The sequence below is a fragment of the Lasioglossum baleicum genome, chromosome 10 (assembly GCF_051020765.1).
Source record: "Lasioglossum baleicum chromosome 10, iyLasBale1, whole genome shotgun sequence".
NCBI lineage: Eukaryota > Metazoa > Arthropoda > Insecta > Hymenoptera > Halictidae > Lasioglossum > Lasioglossum baleicum.
In genome coordinates this window covers 4,761,575-4,786,863 of record NC_134938.1, presented here as the reverse complement: position 1 = coordinate 4,786,863, position 25,289 = coordinate 4,761,575, and the positions used below count along the sequence as shown (strand labels likewise).

General features: G+C 40.2%; 2 protein-coding genes across 18 annotated transcripts in view; both read right to left on the bottom strand.

Moving 5' to 3' along the window:
* Window positions 1-25,289, bottom strand: part of Unc-13 (unc-13) — a 697,844-nt gene that overhangs the window by 242,009 nt on the left and 430,546 nt on the right. The gene's annotated exons all lie outside the window — the stretch shown is intronic.
* LOC143212798 (uncharacterized) overlaps window positions 1,993-25,289 on the bottom strand; it is a 33,949-nt gene continuing 10,652 nt past the window's right edge. The window contains exon 2 of the mRNA XM_076431970.1: window positions 1,993-23,621. Coding sequence (XP_076288085.1) covers window positions 23,517-23,621 — 105 coding nt within the window. The 3' untranslated portion in view covers window positions 1,993-23,516. The remainder of the gene's footprint in view (window positions 23,622-25,289) is intronic.

Below are 25,289 nucleotides of genomic sequence, written 5' to 3'. Positions count from 1 at the left end.
AGGAGTGGGCTCCGTAAGAAAAGAATATGCTCGAGTCAAGCCCTGGTAAATGCTAAATGCAGAACGGTAAGTATAATAGCACCGAGTGGTCGTTAAACGACGAGGCAAGAAATAAATAACTAACGGTGGTCTGGACGTCTTAAAACAGAAAGAAAATTTTTCTCGTTTACAGATGAATTCGCCGGAAGTCGGCGTGTACCGTGAATACTTGAAAACTGTGGTCCATTATGTCAGTTTACCCGCAGATAGTCATTGAAACGTCTTGTTCGCGAGATGCAAACAATATTTTACGTTCATTTAATTTGAGGTTGAAAGGTCACTTGAAGGTTACATCATTTACGAAAAGAAATATTTCTCGACTGGTGAATGCGAGGGTAGTTTTTCCGTAAGTATGGTTGGCTATTGAAGTGGCTCCCCGTCGCGGATAATCGATGTTCCAGGTCTGCCCACTTCTCCGCTGTCGATACTTTCAAAAATCTCTGCAGCCCCGTGGCCGTCTGTAATCCTTCATAGTCGCGGAGTTTACGCGCAACCATAAGACCCATCCTTCTTCCTGGGAATACCTTTTCCATTTAATCACGCTCCTCAGATATTAATGCGAAATTCCACGAGCCTCTGTACCGCGAAAGCGTTTACCGAGACCACGGGAACTTGGCGAAACACCCGAAAGGCTACAATGCCCCATTATTGTTGCACCAACAATGCAATTACAACGGAAAGCTGACTCGAGGCTGCGGCCTCGTGCCATGATTGATTCCTTCGATGATAGCTGACGGAATTCTCCGGGATCATTATCAAAGGAAATCTCCATTCTCGGTTGTTCTTTTTGAAGCTTTTTAATATTTTTAATCAGGGACCCTAACTGCTATGGCAAAAAAGAAAGAAAGTCATGGAATAACAAGTATTTCATCGATTAAAATCGTATTGGTTACAAATAAGGATTATAAGTAACCGAAAATTTTTTCTCTTATTGTAGAGAGAAATTCATTACGATCACTTATAACTAGATTGCGGATTTTATGCATTTGTGACAAAAATGGGCACGTGCAATTTAAAGCAGTGAACGAATTACGAAGATTTAAGGACATCGGTGTATTAATTTCAGCTTAATAACACAATTAAAGGAAAAAAGAATTTTCTATTTCGCTCCTGTGTTTTGCAATCAATGCAAACATTTTTTATTTTGCATAAAGATCCGGTGTCTACTTATAACAGTTATCAGTGAGAGAAATTTATTTCGATCGCTCATAACAGTTACCGATGAAAGAAATTTATTTTGATCGCTTATAACAGTTATCAATGGGAGAAGTTTATTTCGGTCGCTCATAACAGTTATCGATTAAAGAAATTTGTAATAGTTATTATTAAAGAATACAACTTCATTTCGGTGTTCAAATTTTTTCTTTATATTTCGTGTACGTTATCTTAAATTTCAATAATAATCAACTTTCTATTAATGCTTTTTATCGTAGAAAATTTTAGAATAACTGTTATTTTTGGTTCCTGTTTTTAATATGAGATTTTTAATATTTTCAATAAATATTTTGTAACGGATCGCATCTACTATGTAAGAAAATATGTCGAGAAAATGTGGTTCGGTGGGTAATATTTTCCATAAATGTTATTTGCAATCTACGGGCAAGGTGAATATTCTCAGTATTTTTGCGAGAATTTTTAGCGCACGAAGTTCGGAAAATGTAAGCTCCGCGCCATTTAATACGAATTCGACTGAGCAAGCAAGTTTCAAGTATCGCAAATTGTGTCTTCAGCAAGACACTCGAGCATGTGAAGGACTGAAAAATATCGCAGCATTCTCTCTCCCTCCAGCACTCGACGGAAATTTCCTTCATCATATCACTTTTCACATCGCTGAAATACCGGGCGTTCTTTTGTGCGTATCAAGATCGGGTTCTTACAGCGGATGATACTCGAAATACTTCCACAGATTGAAAGATTTTTAACCTACGTTCGAACAGATAAAACATTTTCAAATTCCCGCGAAGTCGCGCGAACTTCTCCGAACTTCTCTGAACTTCGCAGGCTTGCTCCGGTCTTTCCAGACACCTTTTGAGTGTTAATATTCTCGTGCACGGTGTGCTTAAAATTTCGAAATCCATTTCACCTTCCCGCACTCCAATAATAGCCGCACCGTCGAAAATGGGATAAAAGCTTGCGAATCGCGGCTCTCCGGACTGAGTGTACTCTGCAGTTTTAGGTGCAGAACCTGTGCAAATATTTCAGAGGTTTTCCCCACCGAGAAACAGTGGTGAAAATCTATGCAAACTCGACCGAAACATCCTGTACCCGCGCGGAAATAAATTCGTAAAACAGATAAAGAAAATTTATACCCGGGTTATCCAGGTAATCTGTTTTGTTGAGAATTTAGCCTGGTCCTGCATTATGCGAGACATTAGGGGCCGAGGGTGACACAATGTACAGCTCGATGCGATCGGCCGATAATTCTCTTATTTATAGAGAAAAAGTTGTGGTTGTATAATGCCGGTGTTAAAAATCGGACGTTATCATGTGCAACAACGTAATACGTTGACAAATTGCAGTTTAAGGAGGACTGCGGTCTACGTAGCATGCAGTTTCGTCAGGAGAGGGCATTTCAAACTGTCGCAGCCCGCGGTCGTTCAAACAAACTTTCAATTACGAGCAGTAAAAACGACACGAGCCGGGGGCTGGAGATGTGCCAGGAGGTCGCCGTGCAACACGTATGCACGGTTGTTGTACGTTCGTCGTTGCACAAAGCCGACACCGTTTCCAATCATTGTTCTCGGTCGTCGACGGGAATTCCACGGCTGCGCGGAATCGCTCGAAATTAAAAATCGTCGTCGACGGAGACTATTTTACATCCTGAAAAATTCTTAAACATACCGTACAGGCGCGGCATCGTCCGTAGTCGATATTCAATTAATCGATTCCGCTCGGAATCCGTATCCGTTGCTGGAAATACTACCGGCGAAGTACTCTTATTTTTACTCTCGAGGTTTCCACTCAAGGCTGACGCGGAGGAACGCAGAGTCTCGGATCGCCGGCGTGTATTCTCAGCCTGTAAGACGTAAACACACAGGGAGGAACGACGAAGTGGACGCAGAAGGAGACGCAACCGAGTGTATCAAGCCCGAGGAGCACGACATCAGTCGAAGTGACTCGACCTGGAAAGACAAAAGTGGCAGATTCTCGAACCGGCACGGCCCGACAGTAATAAAAGCGACAACGCTAGCTTTTACGAAGACAACGCCGTGAGAACAGTTACACGTATCCTCCCGCGGCAGGCCATGTCGCGCCACACCAAGTGGATGTTCCCGTTTTCTTTAACCCTCCCCACACCAACGTCCCCCCCCATAAATCTCGCGAGGAATAAGTTGTCCCTATTCCACGTCTCGTTCGCTTCGGCCTCCACGACTCCGGTTTCAAACGCTTTTAAGTGCTTTCCGCTGTTGCTCCGGAGATACCGAAAAATCTGGCCGTGTCTGTAGCCAATCCCTCGTCCCCGAACGATACGCCGGAATTCCTTGACAGATAGGATCACACCCTCGCGATAGACTCGTAAACGCTCTCCGGGCCGCCTGGCCACGGCTTCAGCTAGCAAACAGGAGCTTCCAGCTGACCTAGACGCCAAACGATACCGTACAGTTCTCGCGATGTGCAGGAAGACAAGGATGAAAACCTTTTTTATATATTTTCCAAAGTAGCAGTAGTGTATCTTTTAGCTGACTATCTAAGCAGTCGTGCCGCTGCAGACGTTGTAATAACGAGAATACAAACACGCTGCCGAGCTTCCCGGCAAAGAAGAATTCTCAGACGGGGCAAAAGCAAGGTTCCCAGGTCTTCGTGCCAGGATCCTTTGATTCGAAGGTTCCTCTCGTGTGCACCAGACCGCGAACTAAATGAAAACCGTTGCCAGACAAGGACATTTATTCCTGCGTGCAGCCTGTTAGTTTTTCCGAGAAGCCAAACAAAATTTCTTTAAAGAGAGGCCGACCTATTTTAACATTTAGCGAGGAGTTTTCTCCACGACGAGGTGATTCTCGCCGGTTAAATTCTATTCGGATCGACAGAGTCCTATCCCGCGAGAAACGCATTCGAAGAACGTTAGTCGACCAAGAACATTTCAGTGGTATTTTAATCTAGAACAGATAAGGGGCTGCTCTTTACTTTACCGAACTCAAAATTTGTGCCTTTCTGCTGCGAATTATGATGCATTTGATGCAGATCGAAGTTTCGATCCTGTAGGATCAATGGTTCAGGAGTTATGCTTGCTTAAAGTTGAGCAATCTGCAGTGTTTTTGACAGGCGAGGGCGCCATATTGGTTTGTAGTGACGGCCGCGAGCCGCTTTACCTGTCAAAAATGCTCAACTTCAAGCGATATCTCCTCAACTATTGATCCTACAGGATCGAAACTTCGATCTGCATCCGTGCCGGGTACAAATCTACTGGATTACATACCAAATACATCATAATTCGTGGGAGAAAGGTGCTAGTTTTGAGTCCGGTAAAGTTTACCCCAGATAAGCATTGTAGAATAGTCGTAGGCAACAAACGGTGTCAATTCGTACGTGGCCAAACAAGAAGTACAAGGTCATAATTACTCGAGTCCGGAAAGGAGTATATGTACGTGTGCGAACAATTCTGAAACTAGTAAGGAATAAATAAGTAGTACACCCACGCATTCGTATAATCGACACGTCATGCGTCAAGTTGTAACTGTAATGAGTAGACTGCGGATGTTCGTGTAAATACATATTTCGACATGCGAATATTATTTTGCAATATTACATATGTTTTCTACCATGTGCATATGCACTGTATATTACCTACTTCTTTTATATAATTTCACTATATTTTGCTGCGATTTGTTTGACTCCAATATTTTATACCGAAAATTTTAATAGAATTAAAGAGATTCGACTATTCTTCTTTTCTTAACATCCGAAAAGAGTAAAATCATTAATTCACGAGCTTTATTTCGTTTCTGTAAACAGGTAGTTGGAGATTTTGATGAAGATGATATAGTTGCAATTGCAACAGCTTAGTATGTGTTGGAACAGACACAAGTAGCACAAAATTTGACGTTTATATAAAGCACATTTACAAACTCTTCCAGACACAATAAAGAGACTGGGAACTGTCGGTTTACCCTGAACAAATTCGATGAAAATATTCATGGATTGTATTGAACATTTAAGAGATGTTCCTGGTAAATGTGGTGATCAAATTCGTGTTAAAATAGATGTGGTAAAAAAGAATCCTGGTTTATGCGAAAAATCTAAACTCGTGAGGATATTAAGCGATGAAAATGTGTCAACTAATGTACCACAACGCTATTGGAGCAAATATAAATATGCACCCATTACATCCTGTGAGGTAGAACGTACTTCGCCAACATACAAGTCAATATTAACTGAGAAACGGCAAAAATTAAATGTTACAAACACGCAAATTATGGTGTTTGCGCATAAATAAATTGTTAATTAAAACATAACTGATAAATATTTCTTTGTATTAGTTCTGATCATATTTTTCGTGCATATTTGCATATTTTTCGTGCACATTTGCATATTCTATGTGCATATTTGCATATGCTTTTTGCATATTTTACGTGCATAAAGATCCGCAGTCTAGTAATGAGCACACAACAAAATCTAATCGGATGAGCACAGGGAGATAACGACTATATTATTCGAATAAAATATTGTCAATGAAAAATGCAATAGAACTGAATAAAGCGTGAACACCTTGTATAACCAGGCATAAATTTCTATGAACGAATTCATAAAAGCTATTATTGCGCAACACATCTTCTAACAGAATTATTACGTGTTGTTCAAACACATAGTATTGCATACATATTGATTCGAGGAGTTAGATGCGTGACATCGATCAGATAGTGTTGTAAAAACATGTCACTATCCAGGATAGCAGCGTACGCCATACTCTAATCAGACAAATAGCATACATCAAACACCAAACGAGCACACATGCAACACAGTAGTCACGGAAATGGTATCGGACGATCTTTGATCAGATAAGTAGGAGAAATCAGCCATAGTTTTGGCGAGTGATACGAGTCATTGGCGAGGCAAGTAGTATAAGCCAGTTGTTGGTCAGACAAACAACAAGTGTTTTCAAATAATTACCAAAAACATACTCCCATTCATAAATCACCGGACACTTGAGCCGTTTATTTTGAAAATGGCCTAAGTCCATTTGTCAATTATTTTTTGTTAAATTTTGTGTAACGCGTACAACTTGACGTTAGCTAACATTTTGCGGTTATAAGTATATTCAGAGTATACGATGATTTTTGACACATACATTTTCGCAGTTATGTCAATAATTAAAAACATTACTTTGAAAGTGTCCTAAATCCAATCCATGATTGGTAATGTCCGAAAGTGCGGATTTTCATATGTCCGAACGCAGTGGTTTCACCACATGCAATAACACCTAAACAAATTGGTCAAAATTGATGTTAATTTAACATTGCCATGACATTTTGGTATAGAAGCAGTTAAAAGTGTGATTATGACTTTTCACGGTTTGAAATAACCGCCAAATATCGATTGGCTCATACGTCGATCGATGATCTGATTGATCCGTTTCAATTGGTTTCACGTTTGTCTCACAATCACTAGCTCGTGTAACGGCATGGGAACAGCACGTGTTCTGTTGTTCCAAATTACTTAAAATAATTTCATTAAGCAAGTGAGTAACAAAGTACACAATTTTGACATTCAATGTTTAATTTACTGATGGTAATAGTTGATACTAGTTTTGCTGTTCAATAATTCACAGACGCATTTATTATTTTTCTTGAAAATGATCTAAACATAGATCGAAACGTCGAAAATTTCATTTAAATTGCAACATTGCTTCGAGGTAAAATTAGATCGAACCAATGCGCCGAGAGCATCATTACATCTTTTATTAACAATTATACGATCGATATAAAAAGGAACATTCACTTGCTTATCTCCACGAAAATGGTAAAGAATACGAGCTTCGACGAATATTGAAGTCTCGCACCGATTAGCCTCTTCACCGACTTTGATGTTCGGCGACGTCGCGCGTCGTTGGCTCGCGAGCGTAATATTGAAACGTGCAATCAGGTGCAACGGATTGCACTCGCTCGAATAACAATACCGAAATCATCGGTCTCGGCGGTAAGTGGCACCGAATGGCAACATTCCAAGGTTTTACGATTTTCAGAATAGTGGGGGGAGGGGCAGGAGGTTGCGGAGGCGTTCCCGTCATGGGTCCGCCATCGAGCGGAAAATCGGATGACCGTAGGCCCGTTCACGATTTCATAACTTCCTTGTACACGGCGCGGCATCGACCGGCTGTGTTCAGCAATATGTCAGCTCCCATTCACCCCGGCTCTGTAGAATTGACTCCCGGGAAGTTTGCTCGCTGCGAAGTGACGGGACAATCTGCCGTCTCGAGATTCGGCCGGCGAGAATGCAGCCGGCTGGATTGATTCGTCGCAACGCGTCAGCCGAAGTCAATGGAACGCTGTCTAATAGATCAACCATCCATTAAACGGCCCTCCTTGATTGACACCGGATCCGTTTAGAGGGTTCTCGAGAACCACAATGAAATCGTGTGATTTTTCAGAATTCCTTTTAGAGTGAACAATATGTTAGTGTTCTCGGCGCAACGGTTCGATCAACTAATTACGAAGAAGCTAATTTTTCACACTGAAATTTACTATTGTTGTGTATATACAAAATATACTATTGTTCAAAATGTTTGTAATACTTTCTACGTCTAATGTTTTCGAAGAGTTTATCGTTTCAATTTGGTATACTTCATATTTTTTATAGAAATTATTATGTTTATTTGTTTTTATACTTTTGCGTTTCAATATAATAAAAAATATAAATTATTAAAAATTATACTTTCAGAACAAGATTTATTACCAAATAAGGTAAGCACGATTTTGGGAATACAGCAGTACGAGTAGGATACAGGTGTCCTAAATCGTACTTTTACAATGTCTTCTAAAATTACTCAAATCACTTCTTTTAATTTTATATCATACGTGGAATGTTTATTTAGAAGGTTTCTGCAAAGATCAAAGTATAATTGCGAACAACAGTTCGTAAAATCCCTTAGATTTTGGCAACTCTCCCCTATTACTTTTTGAATCTTATCTGGAAGATGCCAGCATGTTCTTCGTCACTGAATGAAATTCACAGTTGTTGGAAAGAAGAACAGACAATTTTTCACTTGCGTAAAGATCTTCTATTTTGAGCCTATTTTATGGAAAGTCTGATGAGACACTGTAGACAGGACAGAACGCCTAATTAGACAAATAGCGGACATGATCACGTTCCCAGCGGGAGCCAACTTTCAGCCAAATAAGTCGGAGCAGATTCTTGGCATTGAGAGCGACTTGTTTTTAACGAGTCTAATGGACGAAACGGTGCTGAATCATCGCACAGACCGATGTATGCTCAGCCAGTTGCGTCAAGCCAGTCTAAAAAGCATACTTCCACGTCTCCGAACAAAGTAATTTCTGTAAAATTGTTCGAAGGCGTGCCGCAAGACAATATCTGCCACGGAATTTGCATTGTTTAACATAATCGACAAAGAGTCGTCCCCTTTTTGACGGTCTCGCAACATTGTGGTGGAATTTTCGAGAAAAAGTCACCACCGAACGAGAAACTTCACCGCCATGTTAGTCCGTGAAGGATTAAAGGAGAGGATTAAAGCGGGCACCGATCGGAAACAAGGAAAAATCGAGCGGAGAGGCAAAGTTTTAAGCTCGCTCAACTTGGCCGTATCAGCGAACAGTTTCGCTCGTCCCATCTATCCCCTTGCGGGCGAACTACGCTTTACCGAGTTACGTTGTTCGATTTTATCACGCGAGTCGCGGACAGTAGCTTCGCCCGGATTAACCGATAGACAAATAAGACAAATGTCTAGAGCCTGGCTTCGGTACAGAAATAGATAATAATAAATTTGGAAACAAAAAAATATTAGATGATTGCATAAGTTCGTGCCCGATCTGAAAATAAAATTCAATGGTTAAATTTTCAAGAATACAACTTTACTAATCAATTACACAGACCATCCTTTGTTAATTGCAGAAAATTTAACCATTTTTTAATTTTAACTTAACCAATCTTTAACCAAACCGTTGGCTGCTCTTTACTTTATCGGACTCAAAATTTGTGCCTTTCTTCCACGAATTACGTTGCATTTGGTATGTAATCCAGTAGATTTGTACCCGACGCGGATGCAGATCGAAGTTTCGATCCTGTAGGATCAATGGTTCAGGAGTTATGCTTGCTTATAGTTATTCATTTTCGAGTGTTTTTTGACAGGTACGGGCGCCGCACAGTGGGACCTTTCGTACCAAATCGGAGACAAAATCAAAGAACTTTCGATAGAAATGCGGTAGAGCGATGAAATTTTTTTTCAATTAAAGCTGAAACTTTGCAGAATATGGGAAAAATAGGGAGATTATGGTAAGAACGTTTTTCAACGTTGAGAAAATTCGTTAAACTTGCACAATTTCAAGAAAATTGTGGTTTTTCCAATACCACGCGCGGAAAAATTTTATTTTGAACATGCTGTACTTCATTTCCCGTAGATTTCTTCACGCTGATTTCAAATCTGGTCCCAAAATTTGTCTACGACCTCAGGATATTGCAAAATCGATTTCTTGAAATTCTACATGTTCAACGAATTTTCTCAAGGTTAAAAAACGCGCGTAACATAATCTCCCTATTTTTCCCATATTCTGCAAAGTTTCAGCTTTAATTTAAAAACATTTCATCGCTCTACCTCATTTCTATCGAAAGTTCTTTGATTTTGTCTCCGATTTGGACGAAAGGTCCCACTGTGCGGCGCCCGTACCTGTCAAAAAACACTCGAAAATGAATAACTATAAGCAAGCATAACTCCTGAACCATTGATCCTACAGGATCGAAACTTCGATCTGCAGCCGCCCCGGGTACAAGTCTACTGGATTACATACCAAATACATCATAATCTATAGGAGAAAGGCACAAATTTTGGGTCCGGTAAAGTAAAGTTTAACCAAACCTAATCATTGAATTTTATTTTCAAATCGGACACCGACTAAAGTCATTGCACCGTTCGTAGTACAATTAGTGTTAAAAAGTGTGTACTCATCTGTCGAGAATCTCGCACGATTTTCAACCTTATCAAGCGGCTGCATAATAAAATTTCAATTTGCCACGCGTGTAACCGTGTCGTGTAAAACTATCTGGGTCTAATGGAACAGTCCGCGCGCCACTGGGAATTCAAGTAGGGAACGGTATTGTAGAAATTGTACTCGACACATGCGAACAAAAAATTTACATATTTCGCTGGTATTTTTATCTTCCGCGGTTCCATTACCAAGAGCGATAGCGTAATATGAAAAACCTTCGAGCACGCAGTCGCATTTTCCATGTTATCTTGCGCGAGAACAAAGCGAATCTGTCCAAAGTGGTAAAAGCTAATATGAGGAAATGTACATACGTGGGGGAATAGAAGAATTCGGTAATCTCGTCGGAAAATAAACAAATTAACGACAGCGTACGGTAAATTGAACACGTGGTTAAACAGACGGTATAACGAGTTAATGGGCAAACACCTGGAAAAAATTGTATGCATAATAAATCTCGAGGCAAATAGATAATAACCGAGGCGGACACGCGGCCATTTACGGAACAAAAACCACTTTATTGCTCGATGAATAAATCAGTGGCCGAGGAACTTGAACTTTGGGGAGCTCGTTGTCATTAATTAAGCCGGGGACTAAATGCACGGGAAACCAAGGTGCAGGGGTCTCGCCTATAAATTTCACGCGACCTCTTTACATCATAACGTTCGTTGGTTCTAGTTTTCTACAAAGGAAATTACACACGGTGTAGTTACAGAATGTTCTCAAAATTGTATATGTCACATTCTATGACGCGTTTCACGTTTATACGTTTCGTGTTTGTCGAGTTTAGCGTGTAGAGGATTATTTGAAAAAAATCGTGCGGGGTTTAACAGGTTCATCAATTCGCGGCTGATGCGTTTCATGCATATTCAGCGCCGTGGATAGATTCACAGGGTAATCGTGATTAATCGTATATTTATGATTTATGGTTAACGCGACCGGATCCCGTTTTAAACTTCACGCCGCGGCAGATATACGAGAACGATTTATGCCGGGCGAACATGCGTAGCGATTCACTGGTGGAAGTTTCTACCTCTGCGTATCGAAACATCAATTTAAAGGTCGGTTCTTCGCGTTCGCACCTGTTACAACCGCTGGAGCTTATTAATTTTCCAGTGATTAAAATAAGTCCAAACATGACATAATTCGAAAAATCTGGATTGGAGAAACAGGGATTAATAATTGGGCTGCTCTTTACTTTAACGGACTCAAAATTTGTGCCTTTCTCCCACGAATTATGATGTATTTGGTATGTAATCTAGTAGATTTGTACCCGGCGCGGATGCAGATCGAAGTTTCGAACCTCTAGGATCAATAGTTGAGGAGTTATGGTCGCTTAAAGTTGAGCAATCAGCAGTGTTTTTGACAGGTAAAGGCACGGCCATATTGGTTTGTAGTGACGGTCCCACGCCGCTTACCGAGTTGGTTAGATTAGGATTAGGTCGAGGGGGAGGGGCAGCAATGTAAGAGGCTCGAGGTCGTCACTAGAAACCAATATGGCGGCGCCCTAACCTGCCAAAAATGCTCAACTTTAAGCGACCATAACTCCTCAACTATTGATCCTAGAGGATCGAAACTTCGATCTACATACGCGTCGAGTACAGATCTACTGGACTACATACCAAATACACTATAATTTATAGGAGAAAGGCACAAATTTTGAGTCCGGTAAAGTAAAGTTTACCCCATAATTACGTTAATTCTACGAATTAAGACGAATCCTTTTGAAAATGGAAGACCAGAACGTCCGCTTGAAAAGTGACTTCCCTCTGGACAATTTTCAATCGGAAAAATCTGCGTTTTTGATTCGCGCAGCATGATCGTTCCCGCAGCCAATAAACGATTGAAAATGTCATTTCAATTTACGACTGCGTACTCGATTAAACGAGAGCAGAATGGACGGTTCTCGGCGGATGGTTTCTGCTCCTGATCGAATGGTTCTTGCCTGGGGGTGGAGATGGGGCGGTATTTCCTTGATTCGGTATCCCGATAACTTGCCGATCCCCTGGTCGTGCAAATCATTTGCATAACGTACGAGTCAGTCCGCTCTCAGATAGGAATACATTTGCCACGAGGCGAACAGTGCTGCGCCGCGCCGTTCTACATGCTAACAAACCGGGCAAATCGCACTCGTAAATGCGATCGTGCCGATCGTAAAATGGTCAACAGTGATCAGTGTACTTCGTACTTCATGCACTCCCAGGTAATCCGCGGATCCATATGCATTCATGGCATTTCTAACGTGCGAGCACGCGTTAACTGAAATGCATGGCGCAGCTTCCTTTTTTCTGTCACGACGAATCTTTCCATGCAAACGAGATTTTGCATAAAAATCTGCCGCCCGGTGGCAGATGTAACTCGATGAAATATTAGGTTCGTGGGAAAGTTCTGTCGTATTTTAAATGGAAACATTTTAATCAATTTATAAGAATATGCAGGGTGGGCTAATAACAATGTCCACTTTGAATATTGCCGTTATTTGTAATAATATGAAAAAAGGTTATATACAAAACTTACACCGTATAGAGGCATAGAGAAGAATTCAAGGTCACCTTGATTTTTTTACATGGAAATACCTACTTTCTGTATCATGAATCGATAGACTATCGAATTCTGAGTAAAAATGTATTGACCTCCATATGTCCTAAATCTAATTGTTAACGAGATATTATTGAAACAATTTTCCTTCTTCTTTGGATAATATCTCGTTAAGTATTAGGTTTAGGACATATGAAGGTCAACACTTTTATATTCAGAATTTGATAGTCTATCGATCTATGGCATAAAAAAAGGACTTTCCCTTTTAAGAAATCAAGGTGACCTTGAAATCTCCTCTATGCCTCCACTCATGCAGAAAATGTTTGTGTCACAATATGCCCCCCTCTATACCGTGCAAGTTTTGTATATAACATTTTTTCATATTATTACAAATAACGGCAATGTACAAAGTGGACATAGTTATTGTCCCATCCTTTATGTTTAATGATTTAATTTCCATTATTTGCTTATTTAAAATACGACAGAACTTGCCCTCCAACCTAATAGAATTAGTTTCGACTGTAGACGGTTCGTGGAATCTGAGAACGATGAAAATATGTTGTTTCTCTATTGTTAAACGTGTATAGAAACAAATTTCAGTTGCAACGTGTGCTGAGCTCCTTTGTCCTGGAGCGCAAATCTCGAATTGCCAATAGTATGGAGTTTTCAAGGAGCCTTGAAGGTCTTCCATGTTCGACGGAACAAATTTCCTGATAACGAAGTGGGTAAGTTTCGTGTAATACGAGAGTTCCATTGGAAAAGTACATCACTCGAGGGAAAACTTCACAAATATCCTTATCGCGAATTTTATTAAGATTTCTCTCTCTCTCTCTCTCTCTCTCTCTCTCTCTCTCTCTCGAGGGAAAGTAAATAAATAGAAATAACGGATCTCTCGAGGAAAGCTGAGTACCGATGCTACAGCACGAAGCCAGGAAGATGAAGATATCTCGAACAAAGGAAACAGTCTCGTCGAATGATGCTTATCCGCGATAAAACAAGAAAGTTAGTCTGTCTTATTTAACGTCAAAGACGCTATTCAATTGATAACATTTTTAAGTAATTAAATCGCAGCGGAATCTCGACGGTCGTAATACCAGAATGGTCTTTGTAATTTTTAGAATTTAACCTGGTCATTCTATTAATTTTCTCCACCACTCGTTCGCATAATACGGTAATCTTGGTGCAGGATAAAATTGAATAAAAATGGAGATATTCTTCGCACGAAAGATTTTTTACGACGAAAATCATATATGGTGATAATAGTTTTCAAGATGAATTCCAGAAGTTCCCGTAACTCGCGGAAAGCGATCATTGAAAACGGTTCAACCGTCCGAAACCAGTCTTCCTCGGGTCTCGTCATTTTCTCCTCCCGCAGTTTCGTCTAAATCCCAATTCCCCCGACTCCGAAATACAAGTTCGAAGCTCCGTACTTCGCCGGAGGCGCTTCAGTCCCGAGCACCCATTCGAACTCGAGTAATGTCTTCGGAAGCAGCACGAACGAAGAACAATCATCGGTCCTTTTGTTCCTCGCGTTTGCGCCGTGCTGGAATCCTCGAAACCGTGGAAGTTCGGGTTCTGTGCACCGTAAAAGCGCAACAGTTATTACTTATCAACAGCGATGAGCCAAGTTTATTCGTTAATGCGAACGAGCAACGGAGTCGGATTCGGCGAGTGATCATCGTTGATGCACGTGCCGTGGAAAGTTCGTTGAAAAACAGCGAAAACTTCGGGCGAATCTCGATTCGTTTGGGATCGCGTGTTACTCCGGTCCGACTTTATATTCGACGTGGGTGGCATCGGAAGGATCACCGCCGCGTATCTCGCGATGGCACGTGATTTTCGAACTCGTTCCCGCCGGGAACATCCGTTTTTCTTTCCCCGTGATACGGTTCACGGAAAGCGCGAGCCTAGAATCCATAACGCATTCCTGCTGACACCGGTGCGGCGGTTCGAGATTGTACAAACCTATACTTCATCAAATTTTCAACTGGTTCTATTTCCGAAGCTTTGGTGAAAAATTCTTAATACAATACAAACTTCATTATCGATCATAATCTCCTAGAAAAAGGAGAATATCTACACGTACTGAATGCCTACAGTTAGGAGCTAAACTGATCACATACTTTAAATCAGAATAACTTTTTTATGAATGGACGAAACGACTCCAATTTCTCTGTAAGGCTAGAAGAATTAGTTTAGTGAATGTCGTCTAATATGGTCTAAATGATCAACTCGTATAAATTATATAGACTCTGAAAATTTCATTGAAATTTGTTAATTGGTTTACGAGTTATAAACGATCAAACGTGGTAAAAATTGCAATTTTTCACGATTCTCGGCATTTACCACTTTTGATCGTTTATAACTCGTAAACCAATTAACCGATTTCAATGAAATTTTCAGAATGTATATAATTTATACAAGTTGACCAAACACACCTTCTAAATTTTAATAAAAAAGTTATACTGATTTAAAGACTGTGTGATCAATTTTGCTCCCAACTGTATATGTTCTCTAATGACTAGACTGCGGATCTTTATGCAAAATAAAAATATCTTACCTGAATTGCAACAGACTGGAGTGAAAGAGAAATTTATTTTCTTCCTATTATGTTTAGTAGGTTGAGAATAATCTAATAGAGTATGCTTAAATTTCTCTAATATTTTCGTTATTTTAAATTACACCTACTCATTTTTGTTATAAATGCATAAAATCCGCAGTCTACTAATGACTATATATTCACAACAATAAAATGGAATTTTATATAGATTCTGGAAGAATATATACTCTTCAAAATTTTCATCAAGAGTGTGACACGATGTTATAGTGCAAGGGGTTAATAGAACGGTATGACTTTTATCAACGTTCTGATAGTGTATGTGTCAAAACGAATAGTTCAAGGTAGTTCAAAGTAACTCAAGATCAATTGCAACACAAAAGAAATTGTCTCCACGTGCAGCGGGGATGTTTCTCGTAATAAAGAGGCAAATTAAAACCGAACATCAGATTCAGGATTTTTGCAGTGACTCGATAATAAAAGAAGCTCGTCCCCAAGGATAACGAACTCGATCGTTAGCAAGAAACCCGCCGAATGGACTGGCGACGACAGCGTTTGACTTCGGTGTGGTCCACTCGTGAAAATCAACGCGGGTGACAGGATCCGGTTGCCCGATTGCCACCGGCGACCCATGCACAACATTCCGCGCGTTTCCCGAGCTATAAAAGCAACGGGGCCGGATTGAACCCCGAAAAAGGAGGATAGAATACGGTCTGTGTATCGTTGCAGCTCGACGCAGAAATAAAAAAAAAAGGGAGGAACATCTGCGCCGCTAGCGACTCGTCGACTGAGCTTTTTTTCGACGGAAAATCGGGGAGAAAGGTAGCATCGGGTAGGCGGCCCCCGTGTAGCCTCGCTAAATACGACCGGGAAAACCGGGACGCCAGTAATAAAACATTTCTGATACTGGCGCTGGGCGCTAGCGGTGGATGACAAAGAGACACTTGTCGGAATTTAGCACACCGATGATGCACATTTCGAGTGCATCGAGTGCGTTTCGTCTGCCGGCCAGATGTACGTATCTCCGGTAAAAGACACTTAGAACGACAATAATGCTTCGGCGGTGAATGAAGGACCTTAGAAAATGCTGGCTGGAATAACCGGCTGCGCTCGTGCGGATAGACCACAAAAGTTAGTGGCGCAAAAGTTTCATCGGTGACCTTGAGTGACCTTCATAATACAGTAAATCCTCTATAGTATAATAAAGATATGTATAGTACTATAAAAGACAGCGCGTGTAAAGAGAGACCGCGGACGGCCGACTCTTCGCGTCTCTTTTTTGAAATACTATTTAATATTTTAGATTTTATTGTTTGCTTCAAGAAAATTACAATTTCGAAAATAAAATACTTCTATTTAAGCAATCTGAACCTCAAAATAAAATATTTCTATTTTAACAACCAGAAATACGAAATAAAATGTTTTACTTTTTGCATTGTTATAATACTTTGAGAAACCGCATAAACATACAGTCTATCTTATCGTTAAGAAACGATTTACACGCATAAATGTATTGAATTCGAACCATTGTTTTCAGCAATAATATTTAAAATTGAAATTGAAAATAAAGACAAAATATAAATATCTTCAATATTCTCCAAATAAAACACTATTTTATTTTCAAAAATTATACTGCATCAAATTAAATATTTTATTTTCGACGTTATACACATACTTTAAAATAAATAGGATTATATGTATTTACTATATTTACTATTTGAAATACTATTTTCCCCAGCTCTGTGTGCCCATACGCTGTCCTTTCTTGCGCCCGAAACTTGTATCGTCAATTAAACCACTAAATACAGTTGAAATCATATCGTGTTTGGTATTATTTTAATCAGGAGAATGCCCCACAAATATATTGGAAAAAGATTCATAAAAAAATAATCACTACAGTGGAGGGGATATTTTTTTGCATTCATCGTGTACGACCTTTGCGACTATAGAGAATTTACTGTAGACCACTGCACTCGTCTTGAAACACACTATCAGAATGTGAGTAAAAACCGTTCAATTAAAAACTTGGGAAACTGGGCCAGTGTGCGTTGCAGCGCGATGGAATGATGGATCATAAGCATCGTTTTTGCGTCGAACGGCATCATTGTGCAGGACCGCCGACTCACGGTCAGCCGGATGATCATTATTTGCTACATTAATTGATAGATTTCGGGCGGTCGCGGCGCGGTCTGCGATTATGCGCGCGTGAGAAAGTGTAAATACTCGGCGGACAACGGGCTGCGGTTTCGCGGCCGCGCGTCAACGACCATCGAGGTCCGCGCGATCCCGATGAAAGAACAGGAGCACGATCTCGCCCGCCACCCCTCGGCGAACAATGAAGATCACTAATTTAGAGTAATCACAGTGTAGTCACGCGCTGACGTCACTTTATTAGCGGCGGATCGCGCTCGTAATTCCGCCCCGGAGAGTCGAAAACGAACGGCTCATTATGGGACAATTATGGTGCGGACGCGTGGGATCCTTTAATGCGAGCAGTGCCGTTTGGCGGTGCTCCAGCGACTAATTCTAAGTTCGTATGAACCTTGCAGTCAATTTATGTTACCGCGTCGTTGCCGAATGTACAGGGTGTCGAGAAATCATCTGTAAAAACCGTTACAACGTGATTCTACATCAGGCATGTCAAACGCGCTGCCCGTCGACAAGTACTCTGCGGCCCGACCAAAAACTTTGAAACTGCGGCTGACAATTTACAACTGATTTCTACAATTATTTATCTGTCGATCGATTTCCCAATATGTTATGTGCAATTAGGCGTATTTCAGCTATGTGCGACTCACTATTTTCAACGTTAAAAAATAATAAAACTCAGGAAAGATCAAGATTAACCAAGATTGACCAAAGTCAAGATTGACCAGCGTGTGCAATCGATTTCGAAAATAATTACAACTCAACGAATTCGACCGAATTTTGAAAATTTGGTTACTGAAAATCGTCGCCAAGTCTCTTCGAAACAAAAAAATGAAACAGTTTTACTAAAATAAAGTAAACTTGAAAAAAAAAGAACTTTTATACCTCATATGTATTTTTGTGATATTGTTGTGTTTGTATTATGTTCGTTTGTATAACAGCAATGTTAATAAAAAAAATATGTTTCTTCTTTACTTCGAGTCTGTTTTTTTAATAATACTGAATGAGGCCATTGGTGGTAAAGGAGTTTGACATGCCTGTTCTACATCGGCAAAGAGCCGTTAAACAAAATTTTCTGGAAGAAAAGTTTCTCAAAAATGAATTTAGCTGCTGTCCGTCGTTTAGTTCGATGTGTTGCGCGCGCGGCAGATGAGCACGCCTTTGATATCGCTAGGAGAATCGGGGGTAACGACCGACTTCGCGCGATCCTACTTTCTTTTTTTTCCCCCGAATGAATCTTCCTGTATGAAGAGAAACGTGATATGCCAGCCGTGATCACCATTTTATCTGGCGCGCCGCTATCGAGGACACGCGAAGCATCAAACGTGTGAAACGGTAATGCGTCGAGGATAAATGCGCTCGGCGCGTCTCCTTCTCCCCGGGGGTAACAGAGGAAGCTCTTCTGCTCGAGGAGCGGAACTTCATTCCGCGGGTCTTCCCCGGGTGAAACAGAAGCAATTTTCGATAAGTTCTGGCAATCTATCCTTGTCTGTGAACTGCTCTTCTTCATAAAAAGCTGCTGTGTAGACCGCGAAGTATTTTTCAACGCATCCCTTCCTTGAGACCGTTTCTCAGACATGAAAACGTACGATTTATTCTTATATTTGTTACTGTTACCCTCTGCGTGCATGTTGCATTTCTTTGCTGTCAAATTTTATTATGCTATTGTTCTAAAAAAGAATTGTTCAAAAGAGAAAATACTGAAAGTTGTATTTCAGTATTTCAGGTAGTCAAAGTTATTGGATCACTCTGTATAATTGCATCTATTTCTAAGGATAACAGACACTCAGTTTTCAATTTTCCTTTGACCACGATATCCAGCGAAATGTTCTACTATAGTTCAAAGGAAATTTTGTTGGGTAGAAGGTTCTACCTCTTGGAGGATTAAATAAATTCTACTCCACTTCGCAGGCACTCGTCTTCTTCGCACGATCTCAATATTGTTCTCGCAGAAAGGGAATAAATTCGTATAAATAAATGGGACAACCATCCCAATTGTGTATCTTGAGAAAATGGAAGAACAGTACATTGTTCTTCAGCTATTCCATTGTCTTAGAAAGCAAAACTTTTACAGGTTCGACGAAATCCTGAAATCGACATTTCGCCAGGTTTTCGGTCCAAATACTCCACCTCTGCGACGTTCAAGTTACGCTTGTTTCCCAATCTCTCCCTCCCTTCCCCTCTCGCAAACCTGCCAGCACTTCGTGCCACTCGAGTCTCTCATATCCTGCTCTTTCAACCCCTGTCCTGTTCTATAACTCCATTCCTCGTTGTGTTACCAACGGGTCGATTTTCCCGTAACCATTAAACCGCCAACCTTAAATAACCTACCGTTAAGTCAACGTTCACGAGCTACAAATTTCGAATTTGAGTCCGCGGCAGATACGCTGCCGAGAAAATGGTAAAAGTTCAATAAATGACTGTAAAAGATGCGACAACTAATTTGTTATTTGTGAACAACGAATAAATTCAGCATATTTTGTATGCGTTTAAAACAAAAAGGTTGTGTAATAAATTCCCGCGTGTTTTGTATTTTACTTTTTCCCTGCAAGTCTTTTTTTTTGTTCTAGAAAACCTATCTGCTTCAATTTTTCGAATTAATTAATTTTAATCAATTTTCAGGCTTTGTGTCAATGAAAGTTCCAGGGGGCAGAAAAATTAATTTTCGACATCTGCTCGACATCTCACTCAAGTTGTGTGGCACCAAGCTCCAAGTTTTTGAGTAAAGCCCATGGAGTGAGGATGGTTAGCGATGATTTTATACATTTATTACAAAAATGGGTACGTACAATTTAAAACAGTGGAGGTATCAAAAAGATTTAAGGCCACCAGTGTATTAGTGTCACCTTAATAAGATAATTAAAAGAAGAATGAATTTGTTATTTGACTCCTGTGTCTTGTAATCATTGCAAACATTTTTTATTTTGCATAAAGATCCGCAGTCCATCTATCTATTCAGTCAACAACTTGGAGCTTCGTGCCACATCACTTGAGTGAGATGTCGAGCAGATGTCGAAAATTAATTTTTTTGCCTCCTGAAACTTCCATTGAAGTAGCCAGAAAATTGATTAAAATTAGGGTAAACTGTGCTATGTATTGCTGGCACTGCAGTAGGCACTGGCAAATATTAAAAATTCCTGGTATAGAAAATCATTTTCTTATTGTTCCTTATTTATATTTCAAAGCAACGTTGTAACTTTTCATAACAGAGTTCCACATATGACTGTTAGCAAATGTGCCAATGACTGTGCTATGTGTCTTACGATTGTTATTCACTGAATATAATTTATAATAAAAGATTTATGTGTGACTTATGTGTGAATAGTTTTGCTCCTAACTGTATACTTTACCTAACAAAACACAAAATTGCGGGAATAAAATAAAATACAAAAAGCACGGGAATTTATTACACGACTCAATAATTAAACCGATACGTTATTCTGAATCATGCTGGATCATGCTCATTCTGGATTATGCTCCGAGCGTCCGGTGAGCCTAAGTCTTGCCGTTAATTGAGCAATTTGCCAAACGCTGGCTAAATACCGTCTACACCACAGATTCCAGACACCGATACAACAAAGTAGAACTTCGACTGAGAGATTAACGATCAAATTGGATCTTGCACGCTTGGTCGGCTCGCCTTTTGCTCCGAGCTCAACCTAATTAGTAGAATCAGCCGTAGCATAAATGCAGAAAATATGGAACATCGTCAAATCTCGGTCAGGAAGTAAATTCGGAAGGTAATTGTGCATACGCGGTAGTCTCTGTCCTATTTCTGTCATATTCTTAATAGAACAAATTTGAGATTTGCCAGCCGAAATTGCGGCTTGCGTAATTCAAACCAACGCCTCTCCCTGATACCTTTTCTCCATTACAAGCCCTTTTTTCCACAGCATAAAATCCTGTTTTTACATAAACGTGGCATCGTTTGCCTCGTTCCGCGATGCCCATGGCACACACGGTAATTATGGTGGGACATAAATTCCGGCCACTTTATTGAACGCGTCGCGCGGCTAACGAAGTTGCAGCAGCTGGTTTTATTAAAAACTAAAGCCTGGATTTTAAAAATTTCGACCGAAAGTCGGAAGAAAGTCTCTTGTTAGTTCTATTTTTTGAAATTTAAATCTAGCAAGCGAGTTAAAAGAATTCTACGCGGTATATTTTACTTATTCTGCTTAAACACAGATTCTTTTTAGATCTCGCGCGATTAACTGAGTGGCGCAAAGTAAAATGACGTTGTATAGAAGGGGTTTTGAAGGGGCGCAGAGTGCAGTTCGATTCGAGTGATCGGCCCGGTTCAGGTGAAGAAAGGCGGAAACCGACCAGTCAATTAAGCGGGAATGCAAAGTGGCCGGAGCAGCGTTCCGCGGTGTTCACGAAAAGCGCATATTTGGTATTCGTATCGGGGTAAACCGAGACCACGTTACCGGATTTAACGGCGATTTAGCGTCGAGAGAACGCCGCAGGACATCGGCGTGAAATGTAAATCGCGTCATCGGCCGCACCGATGCTCTACAGCTACCCGAATTATCGACTGCGGAAAGAGTACTCGATATTCCGGCGAGCAAACCGACGCGACGCGCAGCCGTTCACTCCGCGATTCCGGCCGGACGAAATTGTAAACACTGTTTGCGAGCTGTTTCGCAAGTTGTCCGTACGTGCGATGTCACCGCCATTAATATCCGGACACTTCCCAACACTTTCCACTACGAATTTCGTAACACATTAGTTCGATGTAAAATTCTTACCACTGTGGTTCAAACAACAATTATACGCTGTCTTCTTTCTTAAGGTTAATTATCTCTAAACGATGTTATATTATCCCCATTTTACTTAAGGTATACAATGCTTACAGTCTATACGTATTTGCTCTTAGTATAATAATAGAAATCTTAGCAATATGCACATCCTGTCGTCACGGACAGTGAAGCTTTGCCGTACACCATCATCCTCGCAGGAGGAATTGAATAAAATCGTCCAGGCGTTGTTTTCGCCTTATCAGTTTTGCGGTATTACAGGACCTGCCTTAAATTTGCTCTTACAATTAGTATAATAATAGAAATCTTACCAATATACACAGTTAGGAGCATAACTGATCACACACACTTTAAATCAGAATAACTTTGTTATGAATAGACCAAACGACTCCAATTTCTCTGTAAGGCTAGAAGAATTAGTTTAGTGAATGTCGTCTGATATGGTCTAAATGGTCAACTCGTATAAATTATATACACTCTGAAAATTTCATTGAAATTGGTTAATTGGTTCACGAGTTATAAACGATCAAAACTGGTAAAAATTGCAATTTTTCATGATTCTCGGCTTTTTATCACATTTGATCGTTTATAACTTGCAAACCAATTAACCAATTGCAATGAAATTTTCGGACCGTGTATATATAATTTATACGAGTTGACCAAACACATATTTTTAATTTTCGTTATTGATCCTGCTAAAAAAGTTGTAAAAACCAATTTTTACTATTGTTTTTCAGAATTCCGACCAAATGCTCGAAATCCTTCTAGCCTTACAGAGACATTGAAGTCATTTGGTCCATTGATAAAAAAGTTATTCTGATTTAAAGCGTGTGCGAACAATGATGCCCCTAACTGTACATCCTGTCGCCACGGACAGTGAAGCTTTGCCATACACCGTCATCCTCGCAGGAGGAATTGAATAGAATCGTCCAGGCGTTGTTTTCGCCTTATCAGTTTTGCGGTATTAAAGGACCGCCCTTAAATTTTTACTATTAGTATAATAATAGAAATCTTAACAATATGTACACGCTGTCGTCACGGACAGTGAAGCTTTGCCGTACAGCATCATCCTCGCAGGAGGAATTGAATAGAATCGTCCAGGCGTTGTTTTCGCCTTATCAGTTTTGCGGTATTAAAGGACCGCCCTTAAATTCCGTGATTATACGTGAGAACTTGATTCGCTCGAGGTAGTACGTTATTCCTGCGGTATCGCGGTTTTAACCAGGCCGTTTAGGTGCCGAGTGTAAACCCGACACTATCGCAGAGCAGACGTTCGCTCGGGATTGTAATAACACGGCTCTATGTTCCATTCGTACGCTGTCGTAATTAAGGGCAAAGCATCGTGCTGAGATAAGACTCACCTGCGACCAACGATCTGGCGCCACCGATCGATACGGATCTCGAAAATATTGGACAGATTGTGTTACTCACCTGCAACATAAAGCAAAGTCACGATTAGGTTAATTTAGAAACTTGTCGAAACAAACACATACAGCGAATCACGGTAATATTCAGACACTTTATACCGACGAAAAGAAATATACTTAATTATGTTTAAAATTTGATTTCAATATCTTATCATATTTATGAAATTGTACGATGCAGAATTCTGATAATATTTTGAGCTTGGATTGCACGGCTTGACTTGCGATTGATAATTAAATGCGCATGAATTCATGCATTCACGTTACGAGCTAGCTCGTGCCACGCAAGACGTTTCATTCGGAACTCTGTACAGATTCAATTAGTCAAATGTCAGAACCGTCTGTAAGGTAGCAGGGATTAGAATGATATTCTACAGGGACCTATGGGTACTAATAATAATATATTGATAATCAGGATATCTTGGCAGTAACGTTCGCCACTCGCTAAATATTAATAAACGACAGTCTCCTTGTCGGATACAGTAATAAAATTGCAAACTCGAACACTTGGAAGAAAATTGGTAAGCCTAGAAAATCACTAATTGCAACATCGAATATCCAATGAATTTTTGCGAATCGGTGCGTCGACGACGCTCGCATTGCCCGAGGGTAGAGTGTGGAGTGTTGCATAAACGAAAACAAAAATGGCATTGACAGGTCCATTATTATTTGCAATTAACCGCGTTTAAACGCGGCACGGTGGACACAGCAGTGCCGGCTTGTAAATATGAACAGGCGGGAGAGGCCGTTTTAATTATTCCGTCGGTGCTCATGAATAAATATCTGCGGCTAAATTAATCTGGCTGGAACGCCGAAAATATCTCAAGAAACATGTGCTGGAAAACGGCATGGCGATGAGTATGACATAGTGGGTTCAACGGAGAAAGTGTAATTCTCACAGCGAATACTATCTTAGCGAACGCCCGCAGCTGTGGAAATTGTATTCTTAACGAAGGCAATTAAAAATTAAGATACCCATCGTCGTGCATGTGATAAGAGATCTCATGAAAAATTCAAAGAACGGCTGACGAAGTATTTTCAAAGAATACGAATACGAAATTACACGGAAATGGAGAATGATAACAAATCGAAATTCAGCATTTTCGACATGAACATACTACGCTAATACTGTTGATGAACTATTAACTTACTTTCCGAGAATACCGAATACAAAATCCGATACCGCATGTAATTATTACTAATTATGCCAGGATAATATCCCGCCAATTATTCGACGAAATATTTTCATACCTGTATGTACGAATCAAAGGGCAGATATGTATAGAGAGAAGAATCTAATGAATACATTGTAAATGATTATGCATTTATAATACCCGGCAGCATGCAAAGCATACTATGCCACAAACTTTAATCTAGCTTATCGCTGCAAAATTATCAACGTGATAAAACGTCGAGTACACCAAACGTCGACCCAATTTTCGTTCTTACGGAATGATCCTTCAGTAATTAGGTCACAAGTTTAAAATAAAAATCATTATTTCATTAAATCTGGTTTGTACAGGGTGTATAGAAATTATATGTCACGTGTAAGACGCCGTTATGTTCGATATCGGGTTGCGCAAGCTCAGTTATCTTGGAATTACCTTCAGCAACGCTGAAATATTTGACACTGTATCCGGTGAGATATTCTGCCTTTATTTCAGTATGTTGGGTC